General features: G+C 45.6%; 1 protein-coding gene across 1 annotated transcript in view; it reads left to right on the top strand.

The window, feature by feature from the left end:
* TG (thyroglobulin) overlaps positions 1-17,977 on the top strand; it is a 426,102-nt gene that overhangs the window by 220,498 nt on the left and 187,627 nt on the right. The window contains exons 38-41 of the mRNA XM_040354673.1: positions 3,346-3,547; positions 6,761-6,854; positions 9,964-10,123; positions 16,728-16,921. Coding sequence (XP_040210607.1) covers positions 3,346-3,547; positions 6,761-6,854; positions 9,964-10,123; positions 16,728-16,921 — 650 coding nt within the window. The remainder of the gene's footprint in view (positions 1-3,345; positions 3,548-6,760; positions 6,855-9,963; positions 10,124-16,727; positions 16,922-17,977) is intronic.

Here is a 17,977-nt window from a genome sequence, read left to right on the forward strand (position 1 = left end):
GTTGGAAACATGGGAGAATATAGTTTGACGTTTGAATCTAATGTCAAATGGGACTCCTGTATGAAGACAACATTAGCTCTATATCTTTTAACCTCATCCAGGATCTTATGTCTTTTGCCCATGGAGTTTAACCCTTTAACATTATATGACAAGAACTTTAACTCGCCCATAGCTTCCTGTTCGTCTGTATCCCATTATTTTGCATGTAGAGTCCCTGAGAGCCCCCTTCCATCCCTTCTCTTCCCCCTCTCCCCCCCCCCCCTCTACCCCCCCCCCCGAGGCCTATGCCTGACCTCTGAACCGTGGGTGGTCTCATATCCCATTTTCCCCCGGTTCTCTTGTCATGAGGTAGGCTTTGGACCGTGCCAACCCCATCGCCAGCTCCTCTCAAACCAGGAGGTCTGGAGATAAGGGAGAAGATCCCACCTCCCCCAGCTCCCCATTTCCCCCCTACCGCCCCCCTCACCCACTCCCCAGGCCCACCCACCCCACCTCCCCCTAACTATTCTGGACATACAGATATACTCTATTCTATCCAATCAGGTAAATCTAAGACCGGCATGCCTAATTTATGACAGAAGACTTCTAGGTCTTCAGGGAAAGTTAGCCTGGCCGATACGCCATCTTTTTTCCCAATAAGACAAGCCGGAAAGCCCCATTGATATACAATCTCCAATGAGCGCATTTGTACAAGAAGAGGTTTCAAAAACCTCCTACGTATCAGAGTTTCCCAGGCCAAATCTATGAAGATCTGAATTTCTTCTTCTTTATAACTCAGAGGAGCTTTACGTCTTAAGCTTGACCAAATTTCAGCTTTGTCTTCGTAGAAACTAAATCTAACGATTATGTCCCTGGGCCATTCGCTCTCGCGATTCTTAGCCCTTCCTATGCGGTGGACTCGCTCTATTTTAAGATGGTCTTCGGTGTCTTTGCCTAATATAGGTAAGAAAAGATTGTTCATGATCTCCCTTAAATTCTCCTCTCTCTCTTCTTTAATTGAGCGGATTCTTACATTTTTCCTCCTATTACGGTTTTCCTGGTCCTCCAATCGATACTGTAATCTCCTCTGGTTCAATTTCATTGCGAGAACTTGCACCTTTAATTGATTTAGTTGACCATGCTTATTTCCGTTTTTATTAATTCCTCCAGTTTCCTGAACATGTCGCACATGTCTCCCTTGGAGGGGCCCTGTGTGTCTGTCCTTAGCTCTTCCATATGGCTCGTGTCTTGATCCCCCTCTGTCGATGTGTCAGTATTGGCGCGGCACTGATCCCCCGCTCCTTTTTTTACCGTGCCCTTATTTTCTGCTTTCTTAATGGCTCTTAATAACCCCATCTTGTGTCAGGTATTGTCTTATTGTCCAATTATTTGGTTCTGCTCATGGTACCGGGGCTGCTGCACCTTGCAGTCTGCTGAAGACACCTGGACTTTCAGAGACATCCAAGCCGAGGACAATGCCATAATGAACTTTCACATCACAGAGACATGCCTGGGCAGCCACACTACTATAGTTAGGGATAGGGGAAAGACATTGTTCATATTGAACTGTTATGCCACCGCACCTGTTCAGTAAAGTTATATTATATTCTTAGTTTCCCTGCAAAGGTAAAGCATAATGGGCTCCTATGCATCGCATAGTAAGCCATTATGTTTCACTTACCTGAAACCGAAGCCTGCGATGTCCCCCGATTTCCTCGCCTCCACGAAGCGCCCACCTTTCACCCTCTTCCAGTGTATCGCGGCTCCGACGCTGTGATTGGCCGGAGCCGCAATGATGTCACTCCCACGCATGTGCACAGGAGCTGCCAGTCACGGCCCGATCTCCTTTAGAAACGGCACAATCGCTGTTTCTAAAGGTATCTAAAGTTCGCCTGCGCCATTGTCTACGGCGCAAGCGCCATAGACATTGGCTCCCGTCTCTTTTGAAAATATCTCCTAAACCGTGGAGGTTTAGGAGATATTTCGAGCACCTACAGGTAAGCCTTAATCTAGGCTTACCTGTAGGTAAAAGTGATTGTAAAGGGTTTACAACCACTTTAAAGTGTTTGTAAACCCTTAAATATACCCAGTGAAGTGACTATTCTCAAGTGATACACAGAGATTAAACAAATCCTCCTACATCAGTTGTACCCATCTATTTGCAGACCTCTCTCCTCTACATTCTCCTAAAGCACACACTTTACACAGCATTTCAGAGCTCTAGAAGGCAGGGTCTTGGGATCTGACATCAAACACCACACATCATAGATCAGAAAGGTTAGTGTAATCTGAGACCTGAGTGGAGGGAAATGACACCCCCTCGACACAGTCTTATAGGTAACATGCATACCTGAGGCTGTCAATCACCTGCTATGTGATGGAGGGGGGGGGGCAGCATTGCCTGTCAGAAGTAACTCATGCAGATAGCAGAGGGAAGAGAGCAGACAAGATGCACACATGCTTTAGATTAAGGCAAGCACACACTATAGAGCACATGTGTCAAACACAAGGCCCACAGGCCAAATCCGGCCCACAGAGCCATTCCATGTGGCCCTCGTACCTCTCCTGTAGCTGCCCCCCCCATCTCAGCATTTTGAGGACAGAACTCCTCTTACAGATCCTGTGCCTTGCTGTACAGCCGCAGCACCCCCTTGTCTCCACCTCCCCACTCTCTACATTCAGCAAACTCCGGCAGCTGAATCCAGCCCTCCTCCAGACCCCAGACTTTCTGCTTCCCAGCCCCACCCCAGCTTATTCCCGGCAGCAGCACAAGATAAGGGGGTGCACTGTGATGTAAGGGAGGGTGGAGGTACTCTTGACTTCTGATGGTGTGTGGGGGCTCTTGACATCTGATGTAAGGGGAGGTCGGGTGCTCTAGAGTCTAGACAATTAGTCTTACAGACACATCTGTCCCTTTGAGGGCAGCCATAAGGCTGATGCAGCCCACAATAAAAATTGAGTTTGATGCCCGCGATAAAATTGAGGGATATTCTTTGTTCAATTTTCAGTTCAGAGGTGTACAACCAATTTGAACATAAAAAAGCTTACAATCTAATGTACACATAGTAGAATTGGTTTGGTTGGAAGCCATTTAAAGGCTAAACCACTGGCAAAACAAAAGAAATGCAACTGGCCACACACTGGTAGCTTTTCAAACGAGTGTTCATGTCTCAAATCTCAGTACATTTGATAAATTGATGAATACTGTTCAAAATTACTTGAAAAAAACATTTGCTTTTAACATCGGATTTTGCAATGAATGAATTTTCGCACTCTAAAACTACATATACTGTTAGAAATGTGTTTGTTCAAGAAAAAATTATTTTAACTGGAGCCAAAAACGAATGCATTTCTTTTCTTTTTTAGCCACTGCCCGTCCCCTGACATCAGTATCCATTCCTCAGGGTATTATTGAGGGCAGATCTCAAGCTGTTCTTATTGGTTCAGATGTTAGGACCGTGAACCAATTCCTTGGTGTCCCTTATGCTGCGCCACCTACTGGGGAGAACCGTTTCCGACCTCCGCAACCGTACACCTGGACGGGCACATGGAATGGCACTTTTGCCAGGTAAATCATAAATCATATATCTGTTGTGTACTTTGGATCGTACAATTTCTTCTTTTACTATAACAGTAAAGCTTTCCTAGAACAGAAGGTATTCACGTCTCTCATTCCATTACAAGGCACAATGGTCTAGGCTATGCAAATCATGTTTTACATCACATCAGATAGATGCAAATTCAGAACTACTGGTGAATAATGCAAATATCACCCAGTATTATAGAGCCATCTATTCCAAACTCCATACAGATTTTTTTTTCTAAGCAATGGTACACACAAAAAACCCCACCAAAGTGAACCGAAAAAGTGCATATGAACACACAAAAAAGTGTAATATGGTTCCCTCCTGAAAAAGAAGGACCCTTTCCTGAGGCATGAGGTTCCTGACAAGGGCAAGGCATCTCTGGTCCACCTAGCCCAGGGATCTTCAAACTGCGGCCCTCCAGCTATTGTGGAACTACAAGTCCCATGAGGCATTGTAAAGCTTGGACATTCACAGACCTGACTAGGCATGATGGGATTTGTAGTTTCTAAACAACTGGAGGGCCATAGTTTGGAGACCTCTGACCTAGCTAAAAGACCCGGCAGGCCCCTCTTCTCATGATCAGCCGCAGGCGACCTTCGAGTACTAGGTGAGGGGCTCTCCCGAAGAGAGGACCTCAAGGCAGGAGAGGCGAAGGAACCTAAGGACCACAGATCCACCCCCTAGACTTCAGGGTAGGCCCGAAGACCCACAACCTACCATCCCGAGTGAAAAAAGGCACAAAAAAGTATGGCGATTAACAGTGAAGAAAAAATAAATAAAGCGCCAATATGCAACACAACGGCCTGGTAACAAAAATTGCCCTGGTCTCGACCAAAAGGCCCATGAGGCATAGTGCATAAAATAGCTGTGGTATTGAATCCTAGTGCTTGTGCTCTTGCTCACAGTGGGGTTTCAAACCCATAGTGATACAAAAAGCACCCTTGGGTCCCCACTCCCAGGGGGCACTGATACAGGGGCTCTCTGCCTTCCCAACCCCTGACCAGATGAGCAGCCCTATTCCTAGCAGAAAGCCATTGTCACCTAGGGAAAACCTGTCTACCACCAAAACAAGCCTGCCAGATTCAACCCGAGGGGAAAGGAACCCTCCCATGGTACCCACTTTATTACATTGCAAACAATGCCCCCCCCCCCCCATCCCCCAAACTGCATACATATGCTTCAGGCATTTTTGCAGGGGTCTCAAACTGGAGGCATTCTAGCTTTTGCGAAACTACAAGTCCCATCATGCCTCTGTTTGTGGAAGTCATGCTTGTAACTGTCAGCCTTGCAATGCCTCATGGGACTTGCAGTTTCGCAACAGCTGGAGAACCTCCTGTTTGAGACCCCTGCTCTATAAAGTAGGGCTTGAGACCGAGCAAGATATTATAACCATGCAGGTTATGGTGAGAATGGAAAAGAAGAATAAAAAATTGTTCCAGCTGAATCAGTGCTTGTACAGTAAAGCCTTCTTAGAAAAGCAACATATCTCAACCCATCACATACGCCAAAAATAAGAGATTATAAAATAATCTCTGTGAGTACACCATATGGCAAATAGGAGCAGTTTCTGCCTTAGATTGCACCAAGGAAAAAATCTCCTATCTAAAGACTACACTTCTAAGTGAATTTGGAGGAAACTTGAGGGGATACGCATTTGGATGCCTTGGTCGCCGCAGCCCCCAGTAATATCTGGGAAGTGAATTCTACTGAGATTATACACTAACGAGATCCCGCGGTGAGGTTCATATGTGCGCCCTCGGTCGGTATCACTGTGTTGGACTCTTGTGGATGAGTGGGGACCCACCCGGTACAACTCTGTCCTTTGGACATAGGGGGTATCTTTCTTGCAATGCAGGTGCCACTACTGGTCTAGCAGCAATTTTCACGATGATCATTTTGGTGTGATCCCTTCCTGACAAAAGCCCTTAACGACGTAGGGACGTATTGTGTCCTGAAATGCGTTGGCTTGTCTGGACTGTATATGGGAACTCATCACCACTATCATCACTGTTTTTATTGGTTTGAGACCTTATATTTATGACATGTATATTACATTTTGAATAAAATTATATTGTATTTTTTCCTTACTCTGTTGCCGCTAAAGTCCCATTCACTTTGGGGGGTATCTCCTTTCTGACAATATATAGGAAGACAGTACAGTTGCAATACAAATAAATAGAATAAGGGTCTGAGGGTCCTGCCTGTGAGAGCCTACAGTCTAAAACACAGGGTCAAGTAATTCAAAAGGTAATAATTGTGAGGGGTAAGCTTATGGGAGAGCAGATGTTCAATTTTTGGGTACTTTTTTTGGTCACCGTAACCCAAGAACATTTACCATATATACTTGAGTATAAGCCGACCCGAATGTAAGCTGAGGCACCTAATTTTACCACAAAAAACTGGGAAAACGTATTGACTCGAGTATAAGCCTAGAGTGTCCATCTGCATGCCTCACTGTGCCTCACTGTGCCTCACTGTGTCCATGTGCATGCTTCACTGTACCCATGCCTCACTGTGCCCATGCCTCACTGTGCCCATGCCTCATTGTGTCCATGCCTCATTGTGTCCATGCCTCACTGTGTCCATGCCTCACTGTGTCCATGCCTCACTGTGTCCATGCCTCACTGTGTCCATGCCTCACTGTTCCCATACCTTACTGTGTCCATGACGAGACTTACATTTAACATGGTAGTATATAGAAGAGGTGCCCGGCTTTGAAAAATCGGTGCTCCCCGATCATAGGTCCCCCAGACAGCAAACACTTATAGAGGAGAACTGGGGCTACATGTGTGCCAAGTTTCGGGTCCAGGGGACCTACGGCCGGCCGGTACCAGGTCCCCAAAGTTACCGGAGAAATTACTGTTTAACATGGGAGTCTATGGAAGGGGTGCCCGACTTTGAAAAATCGATGCTCCCCGGCCGTAGGTCCCCCGGACATCAAACTTTGCACACTTGTAGAGGAATAGTGGGGCTATAAGTGTACCAGTCCCAGGTCCCCTAAGTCCAGGAGATCAGGCGCAAAAAGGTGACTCAATTATAAGCTGAGGGGGGCATTTTCAGCACACAAAAATGTGCTGAAAAACTCGGCTTATACTTGAGTATATACCAGATGTATACACTGTGTTATTGTACAGGACTAAGAACATATATACTGTATATCTCCTGTATAAATTGTTCCATAACTGTTGTTTTAGGTCAAGCTGCCTACAGCCGGGAGATGGGAAGGCCCAGTACTCTTCTGTTAGTGAAGACTGCTTGTATCTAAATGTCTTTGTTCCCCATGTTACTGTAAGTATTTAGTGTTATGTTATTTAATCTGGAAGCCCCATTGTCTTTAAAAAAAAAATCTGATAATTGGAATGTGGGGTGGGATAAAGGCTAGGAACATGCCAGTATGTTTCTTCATCGGTTCCAAACAACAAAGTCTACACTGTCCTCGGATATTTATTTTGGAAGCCAAAGACAATTGGATGAGCTGAGAACTATTGTGTCCAAATGTGATAGAAAACAAGAACGGGATTTTGCTAAACTGGGGAAGCCAGACGTTTTTGGACCTTGTGTAACCCTTTTAGAATAATTAAAATTAAACCTTATTTTTTGTTTTTGATTAAAAATAAATTAAAAATAAAAAAGGAAATGGTTACACCCAGTCAGGATATTTGGTTCTCATTTTTTTTAAATTGACGTTTTCAGCTTCTCTAACTGAACCAAGTAAAATACATAGAGCTAGATTCAGCATTCTTTTACGTTGGCGTATCTAGAGATACGACGCATAGGTAGAAAGATGCGCCGTCGTATCTATGCGTGCCATTCTGGTAGCTAGATACGCCTGAATGATAGCTTCCTCCGACCGACGTAAGTGTTAGTACGCCGTCGTATCTAGGGTGCATATTTATGCTGGCCGCTAGGGGCGCTTCCGTAGATTTACTCGTAGAATATGTTAAATCGGAGGTTCACCCATACCTTACACATTTTCCCCTTCGCTTTATGCTCGTTTTGTCTAGGGGAATCGGCTATTTGTTTTAAAATATGATCCGTACTTACCCGTTTTCGAGATGCATCCTCTCCGTCGCTTCCGGGTATGGGCTGCGGGAATGGGCGTTCCTTCTTGATTGACAGTCTTCCGAGAGGCTTCCGACGGTTGCATCCATCGCGTCACGATTTTCCGAAAGAAGCCGAACGTCGGTGCGCAGGCGCAGTATAGAGCCGCACCGACTTTCGGCTTCTTTCGGCTACGAGTGACGCGATGGATGCGACCGTCGGAAGCCTCTCGGAAGACTGTCAATCAAGAAGGAACGCCCGCTCCCGAAGCCCATACCCGGAAGCGACGGAAGAAGATGCATCTCGAAAACGGGTAAGTACGGATCATATTTTAATACAAATAGCCGATTCCCCTAGACAAAACGAGCAGGAAGCTAAGAAAAAAAAAAAAGGAATTGGTTGATACGCCGATTCACGAACGTACTTGCGCCCGCTACGCCGTTTACGTAAGGCTTACGTCCGGCGTAACTTTACCCCTGCTATATGAGGCACAGCCAATGTTAAAGTATGGACGTCGGAACAGCCGTTGAATTTTACGTCGTTTACGTAAGTGGTACGTGAATGGGGCTGTGCGTAGGTTACGTTCAAGTCGAAAGCATTGAGCCGACGTATCTTAGGGAGTATATGCAACGTGACTCTGAGCATGCGCACGCATGCGCGGATCGTTAGTGAAAAAATGTACATGGGGTCATGGCTACTTTGAATACAACATGCCCACTACCTTCCCCATTTGAATTAGGCGGGCTTACGCCTGCCTATTTACCCTACGCCGGCGCAACGTACAGCGCCAGATCTTACAGAATACCGTTCTGAGCTCACTGATTTACGCCGGCGTATCGCATATGAGATGCGCTACGCCGGCCAAAAGGTACGCAGAGCTACGTGAATCTAGCTCATAATTTCCATCTTCTCCAGATACTCAGCTCTGCTTACTCTTGTAGTTTCCATTTAGTCCCCAGAACTGGGGAAAGAAAGCTTTGTGTAAGCTCTAAACCAACCTGTCAGAGCTTACACGGGGCTATGAATCTCTTCCCTGCTCTTATGTGACAGGGCACCAACCCTGTCGCATGGAAGAAGGGTAGTAAGTCACATGCTCATCCATGCCCTAAAATGTTGTGTAGTTCACATATTTTCTGGTGGCTGCATGGCGGAGCATAGGGGAAAGAAAAGGTTATATAGTTACCTAATTGGTAAAGTTGATTACAGACACTAATCCATGCAGTTCAACCTGTGTGGGTGTGTTCATGCAGATAATCGTTTTCCATATCCCTTTATATTTTGTTCACTAAGATGTATGTCCCAGTCCCGCCAAAGTCCCACCTCATATGATAGACAGAACAGTCATCCAATGCCAGCCCAGGAGACGGGACTTCCTATTACAGACGCCGTAGAGTAGACAGGAGATTCTTCTGTATGTAATCTGAAGGCACTCGTCCTGCCCCCTCCCTGTCCCCTTCCAGGCAGCGCTGATAAATTTGGTATATATATTTTGTGGCACTGGGGGGGCCGTATTAAACTGAAACGTGGGCCGCAATTGGCCCGCGGGCCGGACTTTGGACATGCCTGCTCTAAACTATATGGCCCGGATTCAGAAAGACTTACGCCGACGTATCTAATGATACGCCGCGTAAGTCCACGGATGCGCCGTCGTATCTATGCGCCTTATTCAGCAAGCCAGATACGCCTGAATTTTGGCTTCATACGACCGACGTAAGTCTCCTACACCGTCGTATCTTGGGCGCATATTTACGCTGGCCGCAAGGGGCGCTTCCATTGATTTACGCATCGAATATGTAAATGACCTAGATATGCCGATTCACGAACGTACTTACGCCGGTCGCAGTAATCTACGCCATTTACGTAAGGCGTACGTCCGACGTAAAGTTAAGCCACCAAATAGCAGGTGTAAGTCATGTTAGGGTATTGACGTCGGAACAGCCGTCGTTTTTTTACGTTGTTTACGTAAGTCATACGTGAATGGGGCTGGGCGTAGGTTACGTTCACGTCGTAGGCATTGAGCCGGCGTATCTTGGGGAGTATATGCGACGTGATTCTAAGCATGCATGCGCCATTCGTTCGGCCCTTCATTAGCATGGGGTCACGCTTCATTTTAATAGATCACGCCCACCTCCTTCCTACTTTGAATTAGGCGGGCTTACGCCGGCCAATTTACGCTACGCCGGTGCAACTTACGAAGCAAGTGCTTTGTGAATACTGGTCTTGCCTCTCTATGTTACGTCGGCGTAGCGCATATGAGATGCGCTACGCCCTCACAAAGATACGCCGCTCTACGTGAATCTGGACCTATGGCTGTATCTTTTTCTTCCTGTGAATTTTCTTTATCTTCTGTTTACAGAGATCAAACACAGCCATTCTCTTGTACTTCCATAACAGTCCCAGTGACTATAGTGAGACCGGGCAGACCTCTATTGACGGATCATACCAAGCTGCAATAGGGGACATTATTGTGGTGACTGCAGGGTACAGAGTTGGTGTCTTTGGTTTCCTAAGTGCAGGTAAGTTCTTATACTGTTATGCCGCGTACACACCATCACTTTATGTGATGAAAAAAAATGACGTTTTTAAAAACGTCACTTTAATTGACTGTGTGTGGGGGAAAACGTCGTTTTATGTCTTGTAAAAAACGACCAAAAAAAATTGAAGCATGCTTCAATTTTATGTGTCGTTTTTCAAAAGTGCACTTTTTACTTCACAGAAATTGACCGTGTGTAGCAAAAAACGTCGTTTTCTAAGACGTTTTTTCATCCACGCATGCCCGGAAGCTACTTATGAAGCAAGCTTCAATGGTAAAACGTGGTGGAACGTAACCTCACTTTGCAAGATCATTGTGAGAAAACGATGGTGTGTAGGCAACTTTGTCTTTGAAAATTGAAGTTTCAAAAACGTCATTTTTTACTTCACAGAAAATGTCGTTTTTTTTCATCACATAAAGTGATGGTGTGTACGGGGCATTAGGCTTACATTTTTGCCTGGGTGTAGGATGACCTTCCCGAAAGTCCCAACTTCAACAGAATATTTCCAAAGTTATTGGTCAACAAATAGTATTTGGTAAATAGGACATGGCTTTGGGAAAAGTAGGATGGTTTTCGACTTATTATTTAGGTGGAGTTTCAATGCAAGCTGAGCAGAAGATATACCTTTTCTTAAACATTTTATAGAATAATGATGACATAAAATTCATGATCAGACCTCTTTTGCTGGCCTTATCTTAGAGCAGTACTAACAATTATGCAGGAAGATTCATTTCAATCTATTGCTCCTTAGTTTAGTTGACTAGAGGGTGTCTGCTGAAGATGCAGATTGCCTGGACGCTTCACAGCACAAACACTGGTGCATTATGGGACAGGGTTGTGCCAGGAAGTGCAGAAGGTGGCAAATTCTTGGGTTCTTGGGATTGACCAAGGGGGGTTCTGATCAGGTAGGCTGTATGGCACCCCGTGATTTCTAATGGTGGCTCTGCCCAAAGAAATATCAATGGTTTCTAATCGGCCATTATGGGTATTCCAGGAGATGTTATCTTATAAAGGGGGAAAAAACTTGCTTATTTGTAATAAAAAATAGGAGTAAAAATGAAATTAGAAAATATAAATAAGCAGCAGCTTAATGTGGGATATACATAAACATAAATAGAAATAGAGAACTGTGCTGGTTATGACTTCCACATACTAACAACAGCTTGTGAATAAAATATAACCATAAAAAAGTTCATTTAAATGCATAAAGTAAAGTCCATTTCTTGCAATAGCAAACACCCCAGTGAAGTTATTCAGCAAATCGTGCCACCACCATTAGGGCCCTTTCACACTTGGGCAGGAGGTGTAGTGGTGATATAGCTCCCGCAATATTTAGCGGCGCTATACCTTCGTAATTGCTGTGGAATTGCGGCGGTATTCGGCCGCTAGCGGTGCAGTTTTAACGCCCGCTAGCGGCCGAAAAAGGGTTAATACCGCCGGCAATGCGCCTCTGCAGAGGCACATTGCCGGTGGTATAGCTGCGGTGTCCCATTGTTTTCAATGGTAAGGAGTGGTGGAGGAGCTGTAAACACACCGCTCCTCTCACCGCTCCAAAGATACTGCTAGCAGGACTTTTGGAGCGGTCCTGCTAGCGCATCACCTCAGTGTGAAAGCACACGGGCTTTCACACTGAGACTGCAGGGCAGGAGTTTTTTCATGCGGTTTTTAGGTACTGAAACGCCTGAAGAACTCCACAGTGTGAAAGGGGTCATAGGCCTCGTACACACGACCGAGTTTCTCGGCAAAAACCAGCAAGAAACTTGCTGGGAGACATTTTTTTGCAGAGGAAACTGGTCGTGTGTACATTTTCGGCGAGGAAACTGTCGAGAAACTCGACAAGCCAAAAAGAGAGCAAGTTCTCTATTTCCTCGACGGGAATGGAGAAACTTGCCTTGTCGAGTTCCTCGACAGCCTAACAAGGAACTCGACGAGGAAAACGATGTGTTTCGCCCGTCGAGTTCCTCAGTCGTGTGTACGAGGCTTCAGAAAGACTTGCTTACCATATGGCAAGCGAAACCAGGCTTTAGCCCAGCCGAGGCCTTTGCTTGCACAGAGGTTCTGAGGTAAGCTCTGGGCGAATAGCTGTATATGTGTCTTCCAACACTACTGCCACCATACGATGCGGAACCATCGATCAGCAACACCCATCAGTACTCAAAGAAAAAACGCTAACATAGTGTGATATTGCTTCACTCTACATTTATTATATAACATTTCTATTGCACTTAAATTTGGTAAGGTATAAATCGCATTTAAAATCAGCAAGCCGGCCGGCTAAAAACATAACCCGTCCTCCCATCGGGACCGCGTGGTGACGTTAGCATGCAACCTCCACCAGACGCGTTTCGTCATAAATGACGTTGTCACGTTCAAGCAAAGGCCTCAGCTGGGCTAAAGCCAATTGCCTGGTTTTGCTTGCCATCTGGTAAGCAAATCTTTCTTATGATGTTATCTTATGCTTTTGGTTTGTTAAAGGTCAAATTATTGTGGGTAATGTGTAATATGTGAGGTTCATTTAGCATTACTGTTATGCTGATGTAAATGCTTAGTGAAGGAGATCAGGGTGACCTCACTGTTGGAGCATCCAACACATATAAGAAGCATAGGGCTGACTCAGTTCACCGACCCCCATCTATCACTTTCTGGTGGACTAGCTTACAGTATAACAAAATAAAAACATGTACATTTTGTTTTATGTAGAATTCATATATCTTTTATGCAAATGTGCGTTGTCTCAGGGCTTTGCGGCTATATAGGTTCTGTAGCAGCAAAATTGGCACAGGGATCACAGAAGGGAAATCTGATCCAGATTGCAATCATCAGTGTAGTAATTGCATGATCAAATTTTAACGACGCAATCTGAAACGTATTTATTTTCAATATTAAGATTGAGCTGCTGAAAGTTTGAGAATGTGTTAGTACATAAAACATATTTTTTTCCCTACATATGGCAGCAATTAGCAAACTTACATTTCCGGTCTTATTGTAGACTGACAATGGCCAAATACAAAAACAGGCATTTCCCCCTTTACTTGCTCTTTTCCTTTTACAGCAGATGTAGAGTTTTCACTGGGGCTCATTGCATATACTGTGCTTTGTGGCGCACTGCGCTGCCATAAAAGGGTCATGTGCATTTTTTGATCCATTTGGCAGCCCATTCATAATGAATTGGTTTACTTAACCACTTTCCGCCTGTAGGATAACATATGCTTTCCTGGACTTTGAGTGTAGATATCTGAATGGCGCCTGCAGCTACAGGCATCATTCAGATATCATTTTTTTTCAGCAGGTGATTCCTTGTAAAGTAAAAGCCATCATAGCAGCTGTTTAGCCGCTTGATTGCTTTTACAGGTTGCAGGAAGAGATACCCCCCCTCCCCCTTGAGCCACCCTCTGGTGCTTCTCCTGGCTCCCCTGTGCGATAGTCGAACCGGAGAATGAATCCAGCGGAGGTGGTTTACCATAGAGCTGGCCATGGACCAGATGGTCTCTGGCCATCTCTATGACCCTTGGAAGCCTGGAGGCGACGTTGTGACGTCACTTCCAGCGCATAAGGACTGCCATTTTTGTTTTGCTGGGAAGCCTGAGATCGTTATTGTTTTTTCTTTTTTTTAATCTCAAGCTTTCCAGTATAGACGAAAGATGTGGGGACTTACAAACCCCAGATCTCTCTGTAAAGAGGACATGTCATGCCCATTTCTTTTATATACAAAAAAACAAACAAAAAATGCAGCGCTATGTGATACTGTACCATACAAATGCATAGATAGTGCCATAAACAATGAAAATCAATACTGCTAAAAAAATGTAACTATGAACATAAAACATATTTTTTTTGTGTAACAAGCCAGCTCACAGTGAAAGAATTTTTGTATTATTCCTTAAAATCAAGTGTACAAAAAAATATATTTTTCTCTCAAATTTCATGAATCCACAGAGACAAAAGTGCAAATTGAGGTATTCTACCTATTACACAGTGGCACCCCCCCCCCCCCCCGAGTTTTTGACAAAAAAAAACAAAAAAAGAGTGTCCGGGCGCCGAACACACAGCAGTCTATGGGGTTGCAAGCTGGGAAGCTGATTGCCCGTGTTTAGGGCGTGTGCAGGGCGCAAGCTGTGCGCCCGCACACACTCCCACTCGCCACTGATTTGTCCCTGGCTCCTGCCCTGTCTTTTTTATTGGCCGGACCGGAGGGTGATTGGGCGGTACTTTTTTGGCACTGCCGCGTCACTTTCAATTTCCCGGCAGACTCACTGACACTGTGACTTGTGGAGTGCGGACTCCGGAGAGTAACGGCAGCTATCCGGGACCGGGACCCTTTGATGTAAGGCGAGGAGCTGATCACAGTGGCAGTGGATGGATGGACACAGAGCTGGCAGTGTAGCAGAGAGCACCAGGTGAGTGCGGGGATCGGAGAGGATTCCTGACCTTCCCTATTTGCTGTTGGCGTCATGCTTCCAGGCAGCTTCTCCCTCCTCGGTCTCCTCTGCAGAGCAGCAAACCGAGTGTGGCTGTTCCGACCAGTGAGCTGAGTACTGTGTCCTGCCGTGATCCTGGCCCCCTCCCCCTCTGAACATTTTTCTCAGCTGCTGCAGAGCTTCATGAAGGCGGGGGGGGGGCGGCGGCCGGTGAGTGTTGTGGTTCGTGGCAGTGACTGGCAGTTGTGGGGTTTCTCCAACCTAAACACCCCCCTCCCTGCATCTTCACCATAAACACCCCCCTCCCTGCATCTCCACCCTAAACACCCCCCTCCCTGCATCTCCACCCTAAACACCCCCCTCCCTGCATCTCCACCCTAAACACCCCCCCTCCCTGCATCTCCACCCTAAACAACCCCCCCTCCCTGCATCTCCACCATAAACACCCCCCCGCATCTCCACCCTAAACACCCCCCCTCCCTGCATCTCCACCCTAAACACCCCCCCTCCCTGCATCTCCACCCTAAACACCCCCCCTCCCCGCATCTCCACCCTAAACACCCCCTCCCTGCATCTCCACCCTAAACACCCTGTTTTTAAAAAAAAGGAGTTTGAAAAATTATTGCGTAAATAACGTGCGAGATAAAAAGTTGCCATGACCGACACTTTATTCCCTAGGGTGTCTGCTAAATATATATATAATGTTTGGGGGTTCTGGGAAATTTTCTAGCAAAAGAAAAGTATGATTTTTACATGGAGAGAAGTGCCAGAATAGGCCCGGTATGGAAGTGGTTAAAGCACTATGTATCAAAAGGAGGAACTTGTGAGAGCAAGGAATATGGTAAATAAAAGTGACTAGGCAAAAACAAGCATTGGGGCTCCTCATGCATTGCAAGGGTCCCCTTGCAACGCAGGGGAAGCTCCACTGCGAAGGTAGATTTTTCTTTTTCACAGAGTTTAGCTTTAACCACTTAAGGACCGCCGCATGACCATATACGTCGGCAGAATGGCACGGCTGGGCACATGGACGTATATATACGTCCCCTTTAAGAGCCCAGCCATGGGTCGCGAGCGCGCTGCTGGCTGTGCGCTGACGACCCGGTCCGAAGCTCCGTGCCCGTGGAACCTGCGGGCCCGATCGCCGCGGGTGTCCCGCGATTGGTCAGCTGAAGAACGAGGAGAGGTGAGTGTAAAAACACCTTCCCCGTTCTTCTGTGTGGCAATGTCAGTGATCGCCTGTTCCCTGATATAGGGAACGACTATAACTGACGTCAAACCTCCAGCCCTGCCCCCCCTACAGTTAGAAACACACATGAGGTCACACTTAACCCCTACAGTGCCCCCTAGTGGCTAACCCCTTTACAGTAATCAGTGCATTTTTATAGCACTTTTCGCTGTGAAAATGAAAATGGTCCCAAAAATGTGTCAAAATTGTCCGATGTGTCCGCCATAATGTCGCAGTCATGAAAAAAATTGTTGATCGCCGCCATTAGTAGTAAAAAACAAGTATTAATAAAAATGCCATAAAACTATCCCTTATTTTGTAAACGCTAGAAATTTTGCGCAAACCAATCGATAAACGCTTATTGCGATTTTTTTTTTATACCAAAAATAGGTAGAAGAATATGTTTCGGCCTAAACTGAGGAAAAAAATGTTTTTTTTTTATATCTTTTTGGGGGATATTTATTATAGCTAAAAGTAAAAATTATTATTTTTTTTCAAAATTGTCGCTCTATTTTTGTTTATAGCACAAAAAATTTAAACCGCAGAGGTGATCAAATACCACCAAAAGAAAGCTCTATTTGTGGGAAAAAAGGACGCCAATTTTGTTTGGGAGCCACGTCGCACGAAAGCGCAATTGTCAGTTAAAGCGACGCAGTGCCGAATCGCAAAAAGGGGCAAGGTCCTTAACCTGTATATTAGTTTGGGGTTAAGAAGACTGAAAACATCTTTTAGAATTATAATATTTTAAAGTTTGTATGAGATTTTAGGAATTGGGTTCACAGTGCATCTACTTTATTGATGGCATTTCCATTATTTTTATTTATTATGCTGGGTACAGATGCACGGTCATTTAATTGTATTGAAAGGGTTTAGAGAAGCACCAGATAATTGTATCCAGATGTGACCGTATTTTTTGTAACACTAATTTGATCTTCATTTGCAGGTAAGACTGTGCCAACCGGGAACTGGGGGCTTCTAGACCAGATCGCCGCCTTGAAATGGGTCCAGGAAAATATTGCTTATTTTGGCGGTGACCCCGAGCAGATCTGTGTTGGTGCGGATGGAGCAGGTGCTGATATCTCCAGCCTCCACTTATTGTCAGCAGAGAACAAAGCCATCAGACGAGCTGTGCTAATGGTAAGCCAATACATCACGGCATTTAAAGAGGAAGTAAAGGCAAAAAAAAAAAAAAAAACTGCAAGACAAAGGCATAATGAGCTAGTATGCATAGTATACTAGCTTATTATGAAATACGATCAAAGCCCCCGCAGCCATCCTCGTACACAGATCGGACGGCCGACATCTTTCCCGGGGGTTACTTCTGGGTATCGCGGCTCCGGTGCTGTGATTGTCCGGATCCGAGATTAAGTCACTCCCACGCGTGTATGCGGGAGCCACCAATCACGACACGGCCTCCTTTTAGGGAAGGGCAAGATCGCCGATGCTAAAGTGCGCCTTCGCCGTTGTCTTTGGCACATGCGCCATAGACATCGGCGCCCTTGATTTTAGTAAATATCTCCTAAACCGTGGAGGTTTAAGAGATATTTCAAGCCCCTACAGGTAAACCTTAATCTAGGCTTACCTGTAGGTTAAAGTGGTTGTAAAGGGTTTACAACCACTTTAACAGAACCCTTCTAAAAGCACTATGTATATCTAAACTGGTAGTATAACACAACCCCAGTATAATTCCAAAAAACAGTGTCATTTAAAATTTTCTGGCTAAAAACAGAATCTCTTTCATTCTCAATGTCTTGCCTATGCATGTTGGAAGGGGGGGGGGGGGGGGGGCAGGTATTGCTTGTCTTCTTTGCTGCTTCGCCAATTTATTCTATGGGCCAGATTCACGTACAGCGGTGTACCTTTAGTCGGGCGTAGCGTATCTCATATGCGCTACGCCGACGTAACTTAGTGAGGCAAGGCCAGTATTCACAAAGCACTTGCTCCCTAAGTTACGGCGGCGTAGCGTAAATGGGCCGGCGTAATTCAAATTAGGCTGGTAGTGGGCGTGTTGTATGGAAATTAATCGTGACCCCTTGTAAATGAAGTGCCGAACGAACGGCACATGCTCAGTATCACGTCGAATCTATGCCCTAAGATATGCCGGCTCAATGCCTGTGACGTGAACGTAACCTACGCACAGCCCCATTCACGTACGACTTACGTAAACAACGTAAAAACATACGCTTGTTCCGA

The sequence above is a fragment of the Rana temporaria genome, chromosome 5 (assembly GCF_905171775.1).
Source record: "Rana temporaria chromosome 5, aRanTem1.1, whole genome shotgun sequence".
NCBI lineage: Eukaryota > Metazoa > Chordata > Amphibia > Anura > Ranidae > Rana > Rana temporaria.